Below are 20,440 nucleotides of genomic sequence, written 5' to 3'. Positions count from 1 at the left end.
AGTCATTTTAGGTCTCCCCTTTCTAGCCCTTCTATATCCTTTTAAGGTTCACCATAATCGCATAACCGCTGGGATGTTAGGACAAAAAATAACATTTGAATTCTGTACAGAGACAGACCTCAGAAAATTAAGACAACTCCAAAAAGATAGTATATCAAAATCCATCAATCTTATTACCAACAAATTAGTTTCTTAAAAGAAAAAATTAATTATAAATGAATTGAAGAACAATTAACAAACAAATCTTTGTTACAAAGCATTGACAATTTTCAAAAGAAACTTGTTAATGAAATTTGTACGGATATTCTCAACACCTTTTGACATAGAAAACAGCACATTGTTAAACTTCCTTTCAATAAGGAACTTAATGAAAAGAAAATACCAACAAAAGCCAGACCAATCCAAATGAGTCAAGAAGTTATGGAATTCTGAAAAAAAAAAATTCCAAGAACTTCTTAATAAAGGAATCATTAGGAAGCAAATTACCCTGGTCTTGTCCTTCTTTTTATGTCTAGAAAAATGCTGAAATAGAAAGAGGAACTCCCAGGTTAGTCATTAATTACAAACCTCTTAATGAAGTCTTGGAATGGATATGGTATCCAATTCCCAACAAAAGAGATTTAATTAAGAGACTTAGTCAAGCTGTAATCTTCTCAAAATTTGACATGAAATCTGGATTTTGGCAAATTCAAATTCATGAGGAGGATAAATACAAAATAACATTTGTTACTCCTTTTGGTCATTATATATGGAATGTAATGTCATTCGGTCTTAAGAATGCACACAATGAGTTTTAGAATATCATGAATGATATATTTAATCAATACAGTCATTTCTCAATTGTTTACATTGATGATGTTCTCATTTATTCCAAATCGATAAATGAGCATTGGAAACACTTAAACATGTTTTCTAGGATAATTAAGTCAAATGGATTAGTTGTCTCAGCAACTAAACTTAAGTTATTCCAAACCAAAATTAGGTTTTTAGGATATAATATACACCAGTCAACCATTCAACCAATAGATAGAGTAATTCAATTTGCAAATAAGTTTCTGGATGAAATCACTGTCAAAACCCAATTACAAAGATTTCTAGGATCTTAAATTATGTTGCAGAATTTTATCCACATCTTAGACAACAATGCAAACCCTTGTTTGATCGTTTAAAAGAAAATCCCTCATCATAGTCCAATACTCATACTTCCATATTTAAACAAATCAAATCACATGTTAAGACTTTGCCCTGTCTTGGCATTCCAACTCCTAATTCCTTCAAAATTGTTGAAACTGATGCCTCTGAAATTGGTTACGGAGGTATTCTCAAACAGTCAATTTCTTCCGGACCTCCTGAACAAATTGTTCATTTCCATTCAGGAGTATGGAATCCAGCACAAAGTAATTATATTACTATTAAGAAAGAAATATTATCTATTGTATTATGCATTAGCAAATTTCAAGATGATTTATTAAATCAAAAGTTTTTAGTCAGAGTTGATTGCAAGTCTGCAAAACATGTTTTACAAAAAGATGTTCAAAACATTGCATCAAAACAGATTTTTGCACGATGGCAAGCCATATTAAGTATTTTTTATTTTGACATTGAATATATTAAAGGCAGCCAAAATTGCATCCCTGATTTCCTAACCACAGAATTTTTGCAGGGGAAGAATGACAGGAAAAAGAATTGATCAGATGAGGCTTCCAGCCACTCTACCACCACCACCAGTAAAACAAGAATCAACCCAACTTTCATTATCAACCTACTGAATCTTACAAAAATCTCAAATATTATCAAGCCATCCTCAATGAAACTGAGTCTATTTCAATCAAACCTCTCTACCACAAAACCCATGAAAACAAAATCCTTTACCATTCTCTTTACATTGGAAAGTTTTTAACTAAATCAAAATGGGGACTCCCCCTTCATCAAACCAAGCCTCTTCATTCACAGAATGTTCTTTTTCTCAATAATCATTATAATTATTTCGATTATATCCAAGCATGGACTAACATCTTTCTCCATCAGACATAAGACTTTAGTTATTCATGGTTTATTAATTTTGACAAATGTTTCAGACTAAATTTTCCTGCATGGTTCCCAAAATAGTGGTCCGTTCACGGCCCAACAGCCAGTCTCCTCCCAGACGAACTTATGCAATTCCTTTCAGCTAGTTTCCAGCAAAAATTTGACAGAAGCCGATTCCACTACAGGATTACACTTCTCCCATTATTCATGGCCAAGTACAAAGTCCCATGGATTATGAAATGGAATTATGAAGTCGAAACGGGTGAAGTTTACCGTTCAAGATCAGTCAAATGGTGGGATAAGTTCAACCATCAGAAGATCATCAATTTGGTCATCTCAGAGTTTCCCATCACTCCAGCTCTAGCTATCCCAGCAACTCCAGTTCCAGCTATTTCGGTTCAATAAAAAATGGCATTGCCAATCATCCCAGAACAATCTCTATCAGACATTAATCCTTCATCATCTCTCAAAGGTACAGCCAAGTCATCTAAGTCATCAAGTTCAAAAAAAAAAAGGAAAAATCCACCCAACTCAAATACCTAGCCCAACAATTACTTGCAAAATAAGCAATGCTCCACACAGAAGACTCAGACTCGGAATCTTCAGATGCATCCTCACAGCAACCAACCAACTCAGCAAGTCAGAAAGCTAAGTGGGCAGATTATCAAGATTCCCAAGACCCATTTGAATTGTAATCAACTCATGTGAACAAACAGTTACTCGGCATGTGATTCCAAGGAAATACGTCAAAATCAGCACCGAAAGCAGTAGCAATTATTAACAATCATTCCAGACAAGACACTATTCATGAATAGTAAAATCATTTTTTACTATTCATCCATCATCCTGTTCCCCAGTTATGGCTACATGCTCCTATAGTAATCAGCTTTAGCATCTTTTCAGCTCACAATGCAGCCGAATTTCCCACTTTAATCATCAACAATCTTCAGTCTATTTAAGAAAAAGCCTTCATTTGAATAAGCAAGTTGAACCTTCTGCGTATTCACAAGAACAGAAGATAATTTCAACTATCAATTTCCCAGTTAAAAATTATAAACACTTTTAGTTCTAAGATCAAGGATGCCTGCGTGCACCAATGTCCTTACTTTTATTTCAATTTGCTGACTCAATCGTCAATAAATCAATTGTAAGTCATTGAATAAGTTTTCAATAAATATATATAGTCTTGTGTATATTGTGTTTGTTGCAGGTATTATGAACCTGGAGTTAATACTTTTAACACCTAACCTAAACTTTCAGAAAAGTGCCATAGAAACCTAAATTTTCCTAATACTTACCACTCAGTAAAGACCCAAAGTTCTCCATGATTGATCCAATAGACCAAACCATGTCTTAGAACCCGAATGTTCTAACTTTGATGCTTATGGAGTTTTTATTTCCCATAGCACCAACTACAATGTTGTTCCCTCCATTCAGCGAATTGTCGAACCGTAACAAGTTTGATTTCATTGATTTGGAAGTTTCTGAGGAAAACTACATTTCGTTCATACGAGACGTGAGCTCCACTTGACTACGAAAAAAGCTGAAATCCATTGAAGTGAATAGTGGCGTGGAAGAGCTGAATAAGAACCGCCATAATCTTTATGTGAAAACTTATGCTTGAAGCATTACAAAAAGAAGTATCTTGCTAAAGAGGATTCCATGGTTTTTAGCTCGCTTTACGGACCTTTCAATCATGAAAGATTGCCTGAAGAAGGAAATGACTGAAAAATTTACGTCCATGAATGGGTATAATTATGAAGTTTATGTAATCCGATCGAATTTTGACTGGAGAAGATTTTTCTCATCCTTCCATGACTATAACATTCTCCTGAAGTAGTGGTGTAGAGAACGAAAGACTACTAGATTCTTGGATCCGATTACTACCATGTTGCTCATTGGAAAGCACAACAATTTCCTTGATGATAGCTCATCAAGTGCACCCATACTCACTCAAAGACACTCCCTTTGCTCGAAGAAAATGCTAAGTGTTTCACAAAACCTAACTTGTTAGAATTCAAAAGAGGTCATGACATGGTTATAAAATCCAAGCCCGCTAATAGTGGTAAAATCAGCGCTTACCAAGGGTGGCATCACGGCCGTAAATGTGATTCCTTGGCACCCAAAACCAAAAACTTCAAGAATAAGGGACAGTATTCTCGAACCTCAACTTGCAGAATATACTTACGTCTTGATGGAAGAGATCATTGGTTATGCATTTGACTGTGCCTCTATCAATGTTGTTGAGGAGTACCATTCATGTAGTCAATATGTGAGACTATTTTGCTCCACCTAACATATTTGGAAAAGCATAATTTTGACATGAAATGTCCATGCTGACTGAATCCCCTTTGTTAAATTTGGTTATTTTGTGAACAATTTCCTATGTTCTCGGATTCAAGTTTGGTATTTTTTTTTCATTCTGAATTATGGATAGTGTCCTTGAATATGAGTTAATTGAATCATGTTTCTTGTATACATGTGACCAAATTCAATTAAACACGTGATTAGGAAAAAATATGTGCTACTACACACTTCATACCTAAACCACCCCCTAACAACAAATTCAAGTCTATCTAACCTAATTAAGGGTATCGGCATTGCTCCTTATTATATGAATGGTACTGAACTATCATTAAAGAGACCTTATATTCTCTCTATTCTGGAAGAACATCATTGAGTTTTAAGGATATTTGATAGAATAATGATCATTCCTGAAACCACTGAGGAAATAGAGTAGAATATATTTGCATCACTTCCTATGAATACGGCTTGAAGCGTATTTAGGAGCCAATGCACCACCCCGTACAGGGCAAATTAGGTAGCATGGTCCGCCAGAAGCCGGGTGATTCGAGTAGTTACTTGCTTTGACACGACCATTTGGAACACTTTGAGTGAGATATGATGCCCTATACTACACAACACATTGACTTACCTCTCGTAAGAATCTTGTAACTGCAAGCACACTTTGCCAAGTCTGCTCGTTGAAGAACGTGAAACCCCTATACTTATGTTATTATTATTTATTTTATTAGAACTTTAAGCTAAGTTTTGGAATATTTTTTTTTTCGTTAAGCCCTAGAACCTACTACCACCCTTTTGGGTTTTTATTTGCCCTTTTAGTTGCCAGCATGTATTCATACCAATTCATACTAAATAACCATACTTATGCTTAGTCATAAGTTTATAAGGTGGACGTGTGAAGCTTACCATTCGGCCTTATCTCCTATCCATTTTAAGATGCTTGTAAGCACGATGCTGACTTGGACGTGTCATCCTTTGCAGTTGTGCAATCGACACCTTGCATAACTAGCGACTAATACCTTGACACAACAATAGGTGTTCCTTAGTCCTTAAATGTTGGAGCCGACTCTTCCTACTATAAATAGGAGTAGTGGCTTATCATTTTTCCAAACGGGATTTGCACTGATAAGTTCGCATGCAATGCATGCAAATTGTTGGAGAGGGAAAAGAAAGAGAAAGAAATAGAAGGGGACCTAGGGTTTGATATGTGGGGAAGGGTAAATGGGTTGTCTTGTCAAGATTTTAGCCATCAATCGAGGTGAGTGGGTTATGTAATGTGTTCAAAATGTTCTTATTTTCTGATAACTGAAAATCATGAGTTATCTTGCGATTTATCTATTTTCAGACATCTCTCTATTTCAAGTCAAGCATGTTGGATTTAATGAAATGTTTTTATGTGTATATACACATATGTGGAATTACTTGAGATTGTTCATGGAGCATGAGAACTTTAGTGTCACATTACTCTGAGGAATAAATGTAAACTGCACATGGGGACATTAGGCAGAATGGCCATTAGGGGTCACGTGGTGAGTTACAATTTATGAAGGATATAATGAACACGTAAAGGGAGAATGTGATATGGAAAGGGACGGTAGTTGCCACTTACCCCTCACCCTATTATTTTTCAGATGAGTGACTTGTCAAGACTGGTATTAAACAAGCTATGGTGGTGTTACAGAAGAGATTTAAGAATTTGATTTAATTTGTACACCCTTGTAAAGAATTTCGGAGTTATTTTATAAGAGAAGTTCGTTTTTTTTATTTTTTATTTTTATTTTTACTCGCGCGCCAAGTGCGGGTATATATTTTTCGCTGACCTCGAGCTTGGGGCGTGACAGAGAAAATCCATTTGTATCATCTCTAGCAAAGATACTTATAAATTTAGTTATGGACCAATCCAACCAAAATGCGAACCATGTAAATATTTATAGATTTAGTAATGTACTGAGACTATTAATCTTCCATGAAGTAGCATTCAATCAAATTTCTCTTTTTTCTCTCATTGAAACTTTTACATGCATTGCATAAATAATATCATCTAACAATTATTATTTATAGTTTAACCTTTGGATCATATGCATCTTACATGAACTAAAGTTTTATGTATTTGTAATTGAATAATTACATTTTGGTATTAGATTTTGTTGCTTTTGTCTTGTTTTGCTTTGGAAATGATCAATCATTTCACCTATATATCCTAATTTTTTTATTTTGATGAAAACTAAAATAGTGAGCTTAATCTATTCAATTGAATGTTAAATACTTATCTACTAGTGTTTAATAAGGTACTTATAATTACCCTATTCTAAATCATTGGATCCGACGATTGATAAAATAAAAATAAAATAAAATAAAATAAAATAAAATAAAAAAGAAGCTCAAAAGAATGTAATGAGAACTAAACATTACTTCCAAGTTCCCTCAAGTGCTGGGAATGCTGGGGTAATAGATTAGAATTAAAGTAGTATTCGATCTACTCTATTTTCAATATAACTCGAGAGAGAGTAAGTGGTGAATTGCCTTGGTAGATAGAGTCTTCCTCTTTAATCCACTACGTCCCGCGTTCAAACACTCCCGAATCCCCTTAGTCTAGCATAGAGTAGTAATAACGCTTATAATAACAGAGAGAGAGAGAGAGAGAGAGAGAGAGAGAGAGAGAGATGCATGAATGTGCTAACAAAAGCATATGCAATGATATTTGTCATACAACACAAGCAAAGCTGTTGCTGGTCTCACACCAGATGATATAGAATAAGGAAGAGTACAAGTAGAAGAAACGATCCCATTCCAAACCCGAACCCGTCACCACCTTGTTCTGAGTAACTCGTGACGGGGGATGACATCCCAAATGAAGCTAGAAAGTGCAAAACCAGTAAAACTAAGAGAAGAAGAAGCATCACAAAGGCAAAGCTGGTTCTTCGCTCTGTCTCTGCACCTACTTGGAACAAAGACACTGAGATTTCAAACAGGGATATTAAGGTAGGTCTGCAGACGATCAAACCCAATGCACCCACCAATAGAGAAGGTACAAGTGGCGACGGCCCTCTGCTCCCCATTGCAAAGCTCAGTTGGCAGTTTCTAAGCTTCTAGTGTGGGTGCATAAAGCACTTTCCAGTGGGAGCAGAAAGCACTTTCCAGTGGGTGCAGAAAGCAAAAACTAGGTTACCGATCAGAGCAAAGGAGGGGAGTGATATATAAGAGGGGGAAAGGCTTGTTTGTTGGTAGTTGGAGATAACTTCTAAGCACAATCATTCTTTCTTTTTTGATGGTTTGTTGAGCGATGCCAACGTCTCTACTGGAATCTTTGTTCTTTTATTATTGTAATTTTCTCAGCGAGAGAGTGTTTGGTCTGATTATTATAGCGTCAGTTGATGTTTGCTAATCTTCTTGCCTTATAACACATGTATCTACTTATTAATAACATGAAAATTTCTTCAATAATATGTAGCATTAATAATAGAGGAATGAATGATTTCAGATTGAAAATGTTACAGGTGTTTTAACTGTTCTATTTTCAATGTAAACTAAATTCAACGGTTAGAACTATGAAGATATAAACAATTGTGAAAATAAATCTGACGATTAAAACGCTTGTAACACTAAATGATGATATCCTGCCCTACGTTTATAAAGTATCAACCAATTCATCAACCACATTATAAAACATATATTAATACCACAATGCAACGATGCGACTGGGAAGCCCAAAAACGTTTTATGATGTAGTGTAAAGGGATATAGCAAGGTCTCTAGGCAGCCAACCCACAGCCTTTTTCTGCACGAACATAAAATATTGATCTTCTGTGAAGAATATAGCATCAGGAACAACTTGTTAACATACATTTGTTTTTCCTGATTAGTCCAATTTTTAATTGAGTAAAATAATAGTGACAAAAGGACATGTTTTCCGTTGCCTTCAAGAAAGGGTGCTTTCGTGATATAGACGATGACAACCCCCAACCAGACGTTCATGATTCATACAAAAATGAAATCTGAAAAAGGATAGATAATTTGTTGCAGAAATACGTAAATATTTCTCAGATTTTTAGTATACTCCCTGAAGTATAGATTTTAACCGCTAAATCTTTGTCAAAAATACAACGTTTTTAATGGTTAAAAATTCCGGAGTATAAGAAGATCTAGATACTATTGACCAATAAAATAAAAAGATCCAGATACAAATCTCATAATATTTCCTAATACAGTAAACACTGTGGTCAATGAAGGATAGACGAGAGAGACACAAGCCCATCAGCTACTGGTATATTGGCTGAGTTCACCAAACTTTTGAACTACGTTTGTTAACCTGCACTCTCATGCAAACTACAGCAAATCCGAATTTCCGACACTGTGTACATCTGACAACAAAGATGATGCAGATCTACCTATCAATGTTGCATCCTCCATTTATGCCTCGAACTAAAATGTAGGGTTGTATCGGAGATGTTGCTCGTAAAAATCGATCAACTGGAAAAGGAGATAATAGATTAGCGGTAGTACAAATGACCATAGCAAAGACGAGTCAGTAACCATTAGCTACCAAAGCCACTGAAATGTTGTCAAGACAGAATGTTTATCGTTTTGAGCAATAATCACTTACCAGAAGCGGGTGATTAACCTTGAGAGACTTGTTGTCCACTATCACTTCAGACCCATCAGACCTATAACAAGGCAACCACGTATAAAAATGTTATAAAGCATGTGAAGAAAACCATGTGATCCAGACTTAGGTTGGTTTTGTAGCAACTGAAGAGCAGAATTGGTTACAAATTCCTTTATTCATCGTGAAGAATCTAGACTTTCCACATTCCGTTTATATAAAATTAACAATTAAATGTTATCAGGTCGGGTCCAACTGGCACAAAATATTTTGCCCATGCAATGACTCTATAGAACTGCTCAGACTCAGAAGCCATCAGGGATGGAGCTACACTGAAGCCATGTAATACTGCTCCTAAGCAAATATATTACTCAAGAAATTTTATCAAGCAAACTAGAAAAATATTCTAAATTCAACCACAAAGAGGTGATACCAGTCAAAGAACTCTCATTGACAAAATCAGAAGTGAACTGATGAACAGCCATCGGGAATGTTCCAATCTAGCTCAAGGCACAATGGCATTCCAACTAAAACAAATGAATCATGCTTGGCACACGTGTCATACACAGAAGGGTCGGGAAAGAGAAATGAGGATTGGAGTAATACTTGCAAGCACAGTGTAGCTTTGTCTAATATCCAATGAAGAATCTTAATTCCCTTAAAAAACTTTGCGCTTCCCAGGTGATCCTGATTCCAGAAGGAATGATGTTGAAGCATGAGAAAAAAATTTGAGACCAAGCTTACGACTATGAAAATCCTTGAGGCTAGGTTTGGGTGAGGGATTTCCAAGTCCCAAGGGATTGAGGCCAAGTTAGTAAGAAATGGACTACAAATTGTTTGATGGAGGGAATCAAAAATGCCCTTCATCAACATTACAAAGGCATGTGATAGCCTGAGAGGGATTTGCAAATCCCTACTTGAAAGGAGTTATTTACAAATCCCTCTCACATGCCTTTTTAATACTCATAAAGAGCATTTCCTAATCTCCTCTATCCAACTTTTTATGGTACATTCATTAGTTTGCCTTCAATCCCTTGAAACTTCCTTACCCAAACATAGCCTAAATGTTTGGGCGAGGGATTTCGAAGTCCGAAGGGGGGATTAGATACTCCACATGATTGTTTCAAAGGTATGCAAGAGGGACACATTCGAACTAGGGACTTGCATACCCTCACACATGTTTCATATGGGGATTTTCTAATCCTTCCTATCAACACTACACTATGTGACCTATTCCTTACTAGCTTGACCTCAATCCCTCACCCAAACATAGCCAAGGAAAAGGACAAATGTACAAGACGAATCCCTAAAAGAAATAAGAAGTTTCCAAAAAACAATCAAAATATTCCATGGACTAAGGCGCTTTCAATTTCATGATAAGCCTGAATTGGCATGCCATACGCATGCTTTATGCTTTAACTTAAATTTTGTGACCTAAGTTTAAACCCTCACAGCTAGCATTTTCTAGCATGCTACACGCATACTTTAGGCATTTACATAAATTTAGTGCCCTAAGTTTAGACCCTCACAACTAGCTATGAGTCTACAGCCTTACCTAATTCAATAGTAATTTCCAAGTCCGTATATGTTCTATTTAGGACTATAATTGTGATTATTCTGGTAAATGACTGAAATCATGTCTAATCCCCACATATGAGTTGGAAAGACCCCTGTAGTTTGTGTAGGAGGCATAAAGTACCTTTTCAGTTCTTATTAGGGCAAGAAATGATGTTCACAAGGGCATTTTCTCATGCCACATTTCTTATCAAATATCTAAAAGCATCAAGGTGTATAACATCAACAGCTACCAATTCCAAATTTACAGCTCTTGCTCGAAAAAGATGATATTAATGATAAAAGCACTTCGAAAGATATCAAATCTTTTCAAATTCGTAGTTTTAAAATATTTTATGCACAGCATTCCTCCATCTAAAATATTTGAGAAAACTATATTCAAGGGGCACGCAGTTACAAGTCATATAAACATATGAGAAGAAAAAACTATTTATAGATGATAGCCACAAAATTGTATGACCACACAAGAATCATTCCTTTAGCCGAATGCATGGCATCTTTAGATGAATCATATCTGAAGGGAAAAAAAATAGTTTACTGAAATTCCAATATTAACTAACCAACCAGCTAAAATGTAGCTTTGTTAGGAATAACCCAGTCGAATGGTTATTATATAATTTTATTTAACCTATTCAATAAAAATAATATTCATAAATCTGGTCAGGATATAATTTTAAATTTATTTTCAGCAATGGAATAGAAATGTAAATTAAATTTCAAGACAAACCTCATTGCCTTAAAGGTGACTAACACATCCTGGACGTCATTTGATACAGAAGTTGAGTACCCTATAGGCTTTATTATCTTGGTGATACGCACTGCATTTCTAGATTCATCAATCTTATTCCTACGACTTGAATTTCCCCCAGCATAATCAAGATTTTCTGCCCCTGATTGATTAACTCTACTGCCATATCTAACACTGACTCTGGTTGTTGCATTTGTTGTAGCACCCAGTTCAGACACTTGTGTCTCTTGCTTAAACCTCTTCACAGAACCAGACTTCCTTCTCTTAGCTCCGCGATTGCTCTGTACTGTTTCTGTACAATCAACCTTGGAAAGACCATCTGCAGGGCCATTAACTTCTGGAGCCCTTCCTTCTTGGAAAGGTACAGAAAGTTTATCCAAATTGACAACATTTGTAAATGTTGTTGCTTTGAGCTCACTAAGCTTTGGATCATACTCATTTTCCTCTCTCCTTTCACCATTTTGTTGGGAAATATTTGAACACCCATTCTCAGCATTAACTTTCGTGGTTGTTTCAGTATTGTTGACATTCCAGCCATTCTCTCCAACACGAGCTAAACCCACAGGCTGTTGAGGGGGAAGAAGATCAACAAGTTTCGAGCAGTTGAGTGCAGTGGAGGATAGAGCTTTATCGACAATGCCAATTTCCACATCTGTCATATTGTAAATAGGATCAGTAGAACGCTGCTGCCTCTTCTTGGGTTGAGAAAGAGGAGTCCCTTGCTTACGCTTGCGCTTCCGATGCTTTCCAGTACGCAAGCTTTATGAACGACATAAGAAAAACTTGTATTAAATGATTAGTTTCTGCGAAAATGTAAATTTTTGTAGCAGAAATAAGAATAACTACATAAAAGTATGAAGTTTTGTATTTTTGCGAATAAACTATTCGCAGAAAAAGATCCCAATCAACTCAACCACAATATTAAATGATTTAGTTTCTACAATCTTGGAAACTTTAACACTGTCAAAAGTTATGGTCGTTTTGCCGAAGTTTTCTGAAACCAAATGAATAGCTCAGGGAAAATAGAAAACCAAACAAAATAATACCTTTCTTCAAAGGCTTCAACAACATCAGCAATTGACTGGAGATTATCCAAAGGTTCCCATGTATTGGCCGTCTCTGGCCAACCGCGCCTGTATAAGTCAATAGCAATAAATACCCCAAATCAATTAACAGGCGAAGCAGATTACGCTTTTATTAAGTTTCCAAGTTTGAGATTTTAGATACACAAGTGCTTCGCGGTTTATTAAGTATTACTATATCGGGTTGTTTATTGGGATAAGAATGTCTACTATACACAGATAGGCCTTAAACTTCTCCACTCCTCTTGCCCAAACTCTTTTCCATCTTCGACATCAACATAACTTTGATTTGATTCACCCAAACGGAGCAGTGTGTGCGTAAATTAAGTTAAACAACAACAAAAAAGAGGATACGAAGGAGGTTTACGCACCATTTGATGAGGTACTGGAGCTGACCCTATATCATGGTTTTGCAACATACACAAATGAAAACACAAAGCACTCAGTAATCAGATTAAATAAGTAAGCAAACATAAACACCCATCATTTCTTACCACAACTCAAATTAAACAGCCGAATGAAAATTACCCAAATCATTTCTCACTGGCAAAGTTCAATTGGTAACAAATTAGTACAAAAAAATTGTAAAAACAAAAAAATTTGGGAGCAGAGAGGAGTACCTTCCGAACCCTTTTCCGGCGAATCGCTTCGATTTCGTAGAAGCCGTCATCAAGCTTGTTACGCTCTCTATTTTCGTCATCACCACCAGCCGCACCGTCGCCGTCGCCACCACCCTCATCATCACCGTCCTCTTCAGCTTCGCCGTCTCCGTCGCCATCGTCAGCTTCTTCAGTAGCCTGAGGTTCCTCCAGATGCTCTTGCTCATGAGCGGCGGCAGAAGCTTGCTGTTGGTGAAGAAGAGCAAAAGGGCCGTCGGGGTTGTTGCCGGCGTCTCGAACAAGAAGCGCACCGGCAGCAGGCATTGCCTCCTTCCAATTGTTGTCCCAAATCTCCCTTCTTCCTACCTTGGTTCTCATTTGTGCTAGCTACTATACAGTGATGGAATTTCAAAGGATTTTCTCTCTCTCTCTTGTTTCTCTCTCTAGAGTGTTGAGCCCCTATTCCCCCCAAATATGTAAACCTGACTGCCACTTCCTTTTCAAGCGTTTTTCCTACCCTTTTTTTTCTCTCTCCTCTCGTCTTTCTCTGTTTCTCTCTCCCCTTCGTTTTCCTTTTCTTTCATTTTTCCCCCTCCATCCCGCCTTTTATTTTCTTATCAATTTCAATTTCTACCATTTAATTCCAAATCTGTTAGTTAAAAATTCTATTGTTCTATAACGTGTCGATGTTTTATATTCAAATTTGAATTGTTTTTCAATTTAATTAGTAATCAATATGGAAATTATTGACTGACACATGATTCGATAAACATATCTCGGATAAATTTGGTGACTTAATATTATTTTTTAACTTGTTTAAATTTTGTTGTTGCTTAACTCAAAAGAGATAATCTTTGCTTCTCAATTTCTTTTCTAGAATAAATTACATTGTCACATTGGATTTCGTACTATAGTTGGTACTCTGATGCAATGATGCGTGCACATCATGTGCCATAAGAGTTGAGAAAAAAGTTGTAATATTAAGCGTTTCTCATTCAGTATTTTAGATTATCGGTTTAGTAGTGGCGTGTGTAATTCTAGTAGTTGACAAGTATACCGTTACCCATAAAGCCAAAGTTTGACTATGGCATGTTTAGTACAACTTTCAAGAGCTAAGTTTGAATTGTATTAAAGTTTTTGAGAAAATTGGGTTGGACTAGCTTTGAGAAAATAAATTGCTCGCGAAGACTGGTTGTTTGATGAAAGTTTCACTATGAACAAATAGGTTATATTACATCATTTCATGGCGGATAGGCAAATTATTGGTCCGAGTTTATTTTTGAACCAGCGTAGACATACTGGCAATGAATTTACAGTCCGTCCCCAATCTTTTGGATCTTATGAACAAAAAAGATACGACTTTGCATTATAGTTAGCTCAGCAGCAATCATAATCCCCAAGAAATCCCAATAGAAATATTTTTATTCTTTCAAGCTTTCATTTATGCTTATTTTGATCAAAGGAAAAAAACAAGGATTCTTAGGTTTGGATTTTTTGTCATTATTTATCTGTTCTACTTTATAGTAACCTCTTAAGTTTTGTTTTTTTTTTTTTTCCAACTTCAAATAGATGAAAAGAGAAAGGCTTGTGCTTGACTTCATCTCCCCAACATGAGAGAAGAAGTCGACTCCACAAGGTCACAAACCACCACACCTAGAATTTATAATGGAAGAATTTTTGGGACACTATGTGTTAAACATTGAGAAAAGATAAACATTAAGGAGACTCTCTTAAAAGTGTGGCTCTCTGTAAACTTTCTATTATCTCATGTTTTTTGCATAATGTTTTAAAATATTAACACGAAAATTAACGTTAAATTATGAAATGACGCAAACTTTATGAAAAGTCTCACTTTGAGAGAGTTCTCTTAGCATTTCTCTTGGAAAAAACAAAACAAGTATTTTTCTATCTAAGTAGGCCTATGCTTTTGCTTAACATGGGCTCCATGTTGATCCCGATCAAACCATTTTCCGATCTTCATACCTAAAAAGACACTTACTTTAAAAAAAAAAAAAAAAAAACTCATATATTTTTATATGACGATTGTTAATTCACGTGACATTGGTCTAGCGTTGTTGGGTCAGTTAAGTAATCTTCAAAATATTGAAGGTTGCCTTTGCCATTATTTGACAGAGACCATTGATTTAAGGTTTTGTCACTTTAAGAGTTATTTATTACTAATTTATTGAAAATAAAGACCATATTGATATTGCTATATGACATACTAAAGGTGTGCAGAATGTTTACCTAACTCCCTCTAATGCTCCAAACTAGCAGACAGTTAGTTATGCTTTTTTTTTCTTTTTTTTTAACAAACAATATTATTTACACTAAGAGGTGAGGAAGTGGGCTAAGTCTCACAATAAGCTAGTAATAATGTGGTTCAAATTCATCTTTGACGAGAATCAAACCTAAAACATTTCACTTGCAAGTGATGAAGAATATTACCATATTGTAGTATTAAACGACAATTATGCTACTTAACTCCCTCTAATGCTCCAAACTCAATAGGTATAAAATTTGGTTATAATATACCATGATAAAAGAAAGAAAAAACCTAGAATTGATTGAGGCAAACGTTAGATATTTTTTTTGTTAAGAAAATTTACGCCTTGTTTAGATACTTATGGTTATTGACGCTTGTGTCTCAACATACAATGGCTACATCCACAGAGTTATAATGTTCTCACACGTCGTTTAATGTTTATGAAAAGCATCGCTAATCTCTTCCAACTATTTTTTGGTCTATTTCTTATTATATGAGAGCTTAAAAGAAGCAACCAGTCAGGTCCATAAAGACCAAAGTCGGAAAACTAAACCACGGCAACCAAATGTGTTTTTTAGTCGAAGCACAGAGACAAAAAAATGTGTTTCACCAAAAAAATAAAAAGTACAACTTTATAAGAAAGCCAAAGTGTTTGAGCCTACGCTATATTCCAATTAGTGTCTAAAATATCGATATATAAATTTGTGAAAATGTTGATAAATATATCAAATATTGACCAGTTGCTTTCTATAAAAATGATGGAAATTTAAAATAAAAGTTTAGGAATTATCAAATATTGGTTTGAACGAAATATAATAATTTATCTGATATTTAACAGATGTGCCAGAAATATCAACGATATCTATCAATTTTAGACTAAACTTAGTTTCTCCAATATAAGGTGAAGTTTAGACTTCACTCCCCATTTTCATATTTTTCTTTGATTTTTTGGATATTTTTATAAAAATATTGACCTTATCGAATAAATTTTAAACATGGATACCAACTAGCACGACATTAATTTTTTTTTCAAAAAATATAAATTGGTTGCGACTCACTCTATATCAAACTTTAATTATCCAAATCGCTCAATGTTTCTTAGAATATAGTACTTGTTAATTTCTTTAAACTCAATCAGATGCCTCAAATATTTTTGGCTTTTTATATTAACACCCCACAAAATGTTGAATGCACCCCACATTAAAATTTAATATTAAATGACTTATTTACCCCACTATGCAATGACAATTTTGACCTTATTAAGTTTAAAAAAAATAAAAAATTTCTAAATACACCCTAAATCACTTTTAGCGTATTATTTATCTTCTCAACTGTCAAAACCCTCTCACCCTCCATTGTTGAACAAAACCCTAACCAATGAAACTACAAACATGTTGATTGAGAAAAATTGTTTTTGACGAATGGAGAGGCCTAAACTGGTGATCGTATCTAGAAATAGATCAAGAGCAAAACCAATGAGGACTTGTTGGTGGAAATGTCTGAGAAAATTGGGTTTGAAGTTGAAGTTCTTAGACCTGATTCGAGCACCGAGTTGGCAAAGATTTATTGGGTTCTTAATTTGAGTGGATGTCGTGATAGGGGTTCATGGTGCTACCATGACACAATTTTTGTTCATGAGACCTGACTCTGTGTTGATCCAAGTGATTCCTCTTGGAACTAGTGGGGCATAATATGGGGAACCTGCAAGAAAGCTTGATTTAAACTGCATTGGCTACATAATTCTTCCCACAGAGAGCTCGTTGTACGACACGTATGGTAATTAAAGATGATCCTTTTCTTAAAAATCCAGCAATGAAGCCATTACTGATGTTATCCTACTTAACGATGGTAGACAACTGTCAATGCAAACTATACTAAGATGATTTCAAATCATTTGGCAAACTAAACATTCAAATGACCTGAAATCTTTTGGCAAACTAAATGTTCAAATAGTTAGATTCAGTCCCTGAAAATTAAAAATAAGTGTGATAAGATTTGAGAAATGTGGGTGTATGTACAAAATATAAGATGTATATTGAGAATGTGGGGTGTGAGGGGTATTATGAGAAAGTATGTGGGATGTATTAAAATAATTTTTAAGTGAAAAAGAAAATGTGGGATGTATTAAGTATGTGAGGTTTATTCAACAATTTATGGAGTGTTAATATAATAAGCCATATTTTTAATTTGACTAATATTTTGCAAAAATAATTTATGAAATAAAGAAGTTTAATGTGTGTAGAGCCCACAACCTATCCCCATATTTGTTGCCACCTAATAATACAGTTTAACGATATTCCTCTGCATTTGTAAGTAAAAGATCTTAAGTTTAATTTTTATCATAAACAAATTGGAATGATATTATTATTAGCTCATTATAAAGCTAAACCTATATTTTTTCTTAACGTAAATAATATTATTTATTAAAAAAAAATCCCCATACTTGTTAAAAAAAAGGATCCCTTCCCTTAAACTCTGAAATAAAACAGAGGGCTTTTATAGTATGGAGGAAGAGAGGGAGAGAAGAAGCGTTTGAAAATAGGCAAAAAGTGGGTCTCTGAGTAATTAGGGCACAGAGATCAAAGGGTGTCGCTGTCACTCGTGAGAGAGAGAGAGAGAGCAATGGCGTCTTCCAGTTTGATTAGGGTTTCCAGGGCTATCATGGCGGCGACCAGATCCTCCAGTTCCACCGGCGGAGCTGCTCTCTTTTCCTCGAAGGCCGCCACCAGTGCTGTTCCGAAGCCAAAGGCGAAGGCTAAGCCCAAGGAAGCAGGTGATTCGACCAAGCCCAAAGCCACCCTCGGGATTATGAAGCCGACTCCGATCTCTCCAGCTCTGGGTAGCTTCCTCGGCGTCAAGGAGTCCTCCCGCGCCGAAGCTGTCAAGCAGATCTGGGCCCACATCAAGCTCCACAATCTGCAGGTCCTCGTCTCTCTCGGCGCCACACTGTATTTTGTCTATATATTTATAAATATCTTCTAACTGTTTGATCCTTTTTTTTTGGGGGGGGTGGGGTTTCTTTTGATGGGTTCTAATAAAATGCTTTGTTTTTTGTTTTATTTAGGTGAGTTTTGCTTAAATTTACTTTGTAAATTAGAAGATTTTAGCTGGAAAAAAAAGGTCTCAAAGCTCTAAAACCCTAAACCCTAAGCCCTAAATCCCCCCAAAAAAATAAAAATAAAAAATAGTAAAATAGGAACTAGCTGTTGTGGGGTGCAGAAAATGAGATATCTAGGCACTTTTGGATGATCATTCTCTAGGTCTGTTGTTTTTTTCTAAGAACGAAATATATTTGTTGTATCCTAAGATTTTACTTGGCCGAATGCCGAGTTTAAACAACGCGTCGTTAGTCAGGTTTTGAAGATTCGAATATGAGTTTTTTTTCTCCGAAGCCAATTAAACCCCAAGAGATGCTGCTCTGCATTTCTGTTATTACTTCTATTTGATGGCCATGTGGTAGTATCTAGTGGTTGCATTTGAATTTGGTTGGTGTGAATTGGGTATCCAATGTTCCAAGATGAAGTACTAAATATCTCCAGTTTGTGATTTTTGTATTAACTGTCCTACTTGTGTTGTCTCACCTTCCTTGGCATCTGATGCATGCATCTTATGTGTATGGTCATCATGTTCAGGCGTCAAATTTACACGATTTTAAGCATATGTTGACATAATATTGGTTTTTTTTATGTGCAATTTGGATAATTCTTGGTTCTCATTTGTTGCTTGGATTCCATTTCATGTTTAGCATTTTTCATCAGCCTGGCATCACAATCTTATTCAGAATGCATTTGGCTTCAGTGTTGAGATATAGATTCATGCTTACTTTAATACTTTGAGATGTCTCTGCTGTTTGCAATTTGGGAAACTTTAATACTTTGAGATATCTCTGCTGTTTGTAATTCCGTAGTTTCCCAAAAAGTTGCAGGGATGCTATAATATAACTTTCTAATGTGATTATGGATCGTGATTTATAGTTTTTAACTAGGATGGCCAGTGAGTAGCTATTACAGCTAAGAGGTGTTATGCAAGGTCTTCTTTTATCGACATAAGTATTTCTTTGGGCAGATGAAGAAAGTTATGCTATATGAACTTCTGGCCCCCAAGATCTTCTGTGTCTTGTCTAAAGAAGTGTTTGCAGTCATAAGTAATGCCATACTTGCTTCCATTGGTCTTGAAATGTGTTTTTATACAAGTAAAACTTGATGATTGAAGACCCAATCTCTAGTCTGTGTATTGAGACAATGCTACATGTCAATTAGCATAGCCAATACGAAGAAACATGCAACAATGTAAGCCTTGGCAATTACTGAAAGGGTTGGAAGACTTTTTAAGCGTTATGTTTTGGACTTACATTGTTGCTTGTTTCTTTTGACGTGAGCACCTAGATGCAGATGGCACGAGACTGTGTGGCCTTGTGGCCTTAATACTTGGAATTTCTGTCCATGAAATTCAAATGGGTTGTGCCCTTACATGTCTGTGGGTTGGGTTTGTGTATCAAACTAGTTGGTCTGGGAAATTGTCACATATTGAAACCGTATGCTTTGTATACACCAAATTTGTGACTGCTACTTAATTCTACGGTAGTTTAGGAAAGTGCAGCGGGGGTGTGGATCCTAACGTGTTTATGGAATGCTTGTTTTCAATTGAATTTTGTACGTGCTGTGCGTTATTAACCACGAAAGAGTAAAATACATGCAATTGAGATGTGAAGTTGAGTTGAGTAAAATAGTACTCAAATACGTCTGCTTTTGTGCCTGCAGAATCCTGCCAACAAGAGGGAGATTTACTGTGATGACAAGCTAAAGGGGATTTTTGAAGGGAGGGAAAAAGTGGGCTTTCTGGAAATTGGGAAGCTGCTTTCGCGCCACTTTGTGAAGGCTGAATGAATGTTCATTCGTGTTGCTTTTGATTGGATGTAGTTTTATGTTCACCAACTTTCGTTTGTGACCTTATTATGTAGGAAGGGAAGGGGTTTCGTAATTGAAATTAGCTGGTCTGCCCTTTGGATGTATAGAAAGCACGTAGGAGAACATGTTCTGTTTTAATGGCGTGTTTTCCAAACGGGATTAAGAGGAAAGAAACGGAATTGCACGCCTCTCAAAGCATTCCAGCGGTTACTAATATTAGTAATCGAATTCCTAAACCATTCGGAATTGAATTTTAGACTCTGGGAAGACGGCTCTGTTTGGAATCAAATATTTCTTTCCAAAATAAAGCTAAATTTGTTTACCATAA

The 20,440-nt window shown here is 35.7% G+C and overlaps 2 protein-coding genes across 2 annotated transcripts; one reads left to right on the top strand and one right to left on the bottom strand.

Annotated features, from left to right (window-relative positions):
• Window positions 1–8,387: 8,387 nt before the first annotated feature.
• LOC103405886 (chromo domain-containing protein LHP1) lies at window positions 8,388–13,396 on the bottom strand. Its single transcript, NM_001293891.1, is given in 6 exon segments — window positions 8,388–8,802; window positions 8,936–8,996; window positions 11,238–12,017; window positions 12,305–12,391; window positions 12,712–12,737; window positions 12,961–13,396. Coding segments are annotated over 6 exon segments (1,359 nt in total). The 5' UTR covers window positions 13,318–13,396; the 3' UTR covers window positions 8,388–8,754.
• A 4,217-nt stretch (window positions 13,397–17,613) lies between these two features.
• On the top strand, window positions 17,614–20,191 carry LOC103425812 (upstream activation factor subunit spp27). The gene is made up of 2 exons (XM_029105469.2): window positions 17,614–18,127; window positions 19,966–20,191. The coding sequence occupies exons 1-2, from the start codon at window positions 17,828–17,830 to the stop codon at window positions 20,089–20,091; spliced, it is 426 nt and encodes a 141-aa protein (XP_028961302.1). The 5' UTR covers window positions 17,614–17,827; the 3' UTR covers window positions 20,092–20,191.
• The last annotated feature ends 249 nt before the right edge of the window (window positions 20,192–20,440 follow it).

This window comes from Malus domestica, chromosome 07, assembly GCF_042453785.1.
Source record: "Malus domestica chromosome 07, GDT2T_hap1".
In the NCBI taxonomy this organism is placed as follows: Eukaryota; Viridiplantae; Streptophyta; class Magnoliopsida; order Rosales; family Rosaceae; genus Malus; species Malus domestica.
The sequence above is the reverse complement of the archived record's forward strand: the minus strand, read 5'-3'. Positions and strand labels throughout refer to the sequence as shown.

Bases quoted from the DNA above. Each gene is read 5' to 3' on its own strand.
- LOC103425812 (XM_029105469.2), top strand. From the start codon at position 17,828: ATGGCGTCTTCCAGTTTGATTAGGGTTTCCAGGGCTATCATGGCGGCG. The intron at 18,128-19,965 runs GTCCTCGTCTCT...TTGTGCCTGCAG, and splicing joins TCAAGCTCCACAATCTGCAG to AATCCTGCCAACAAGAGGGA.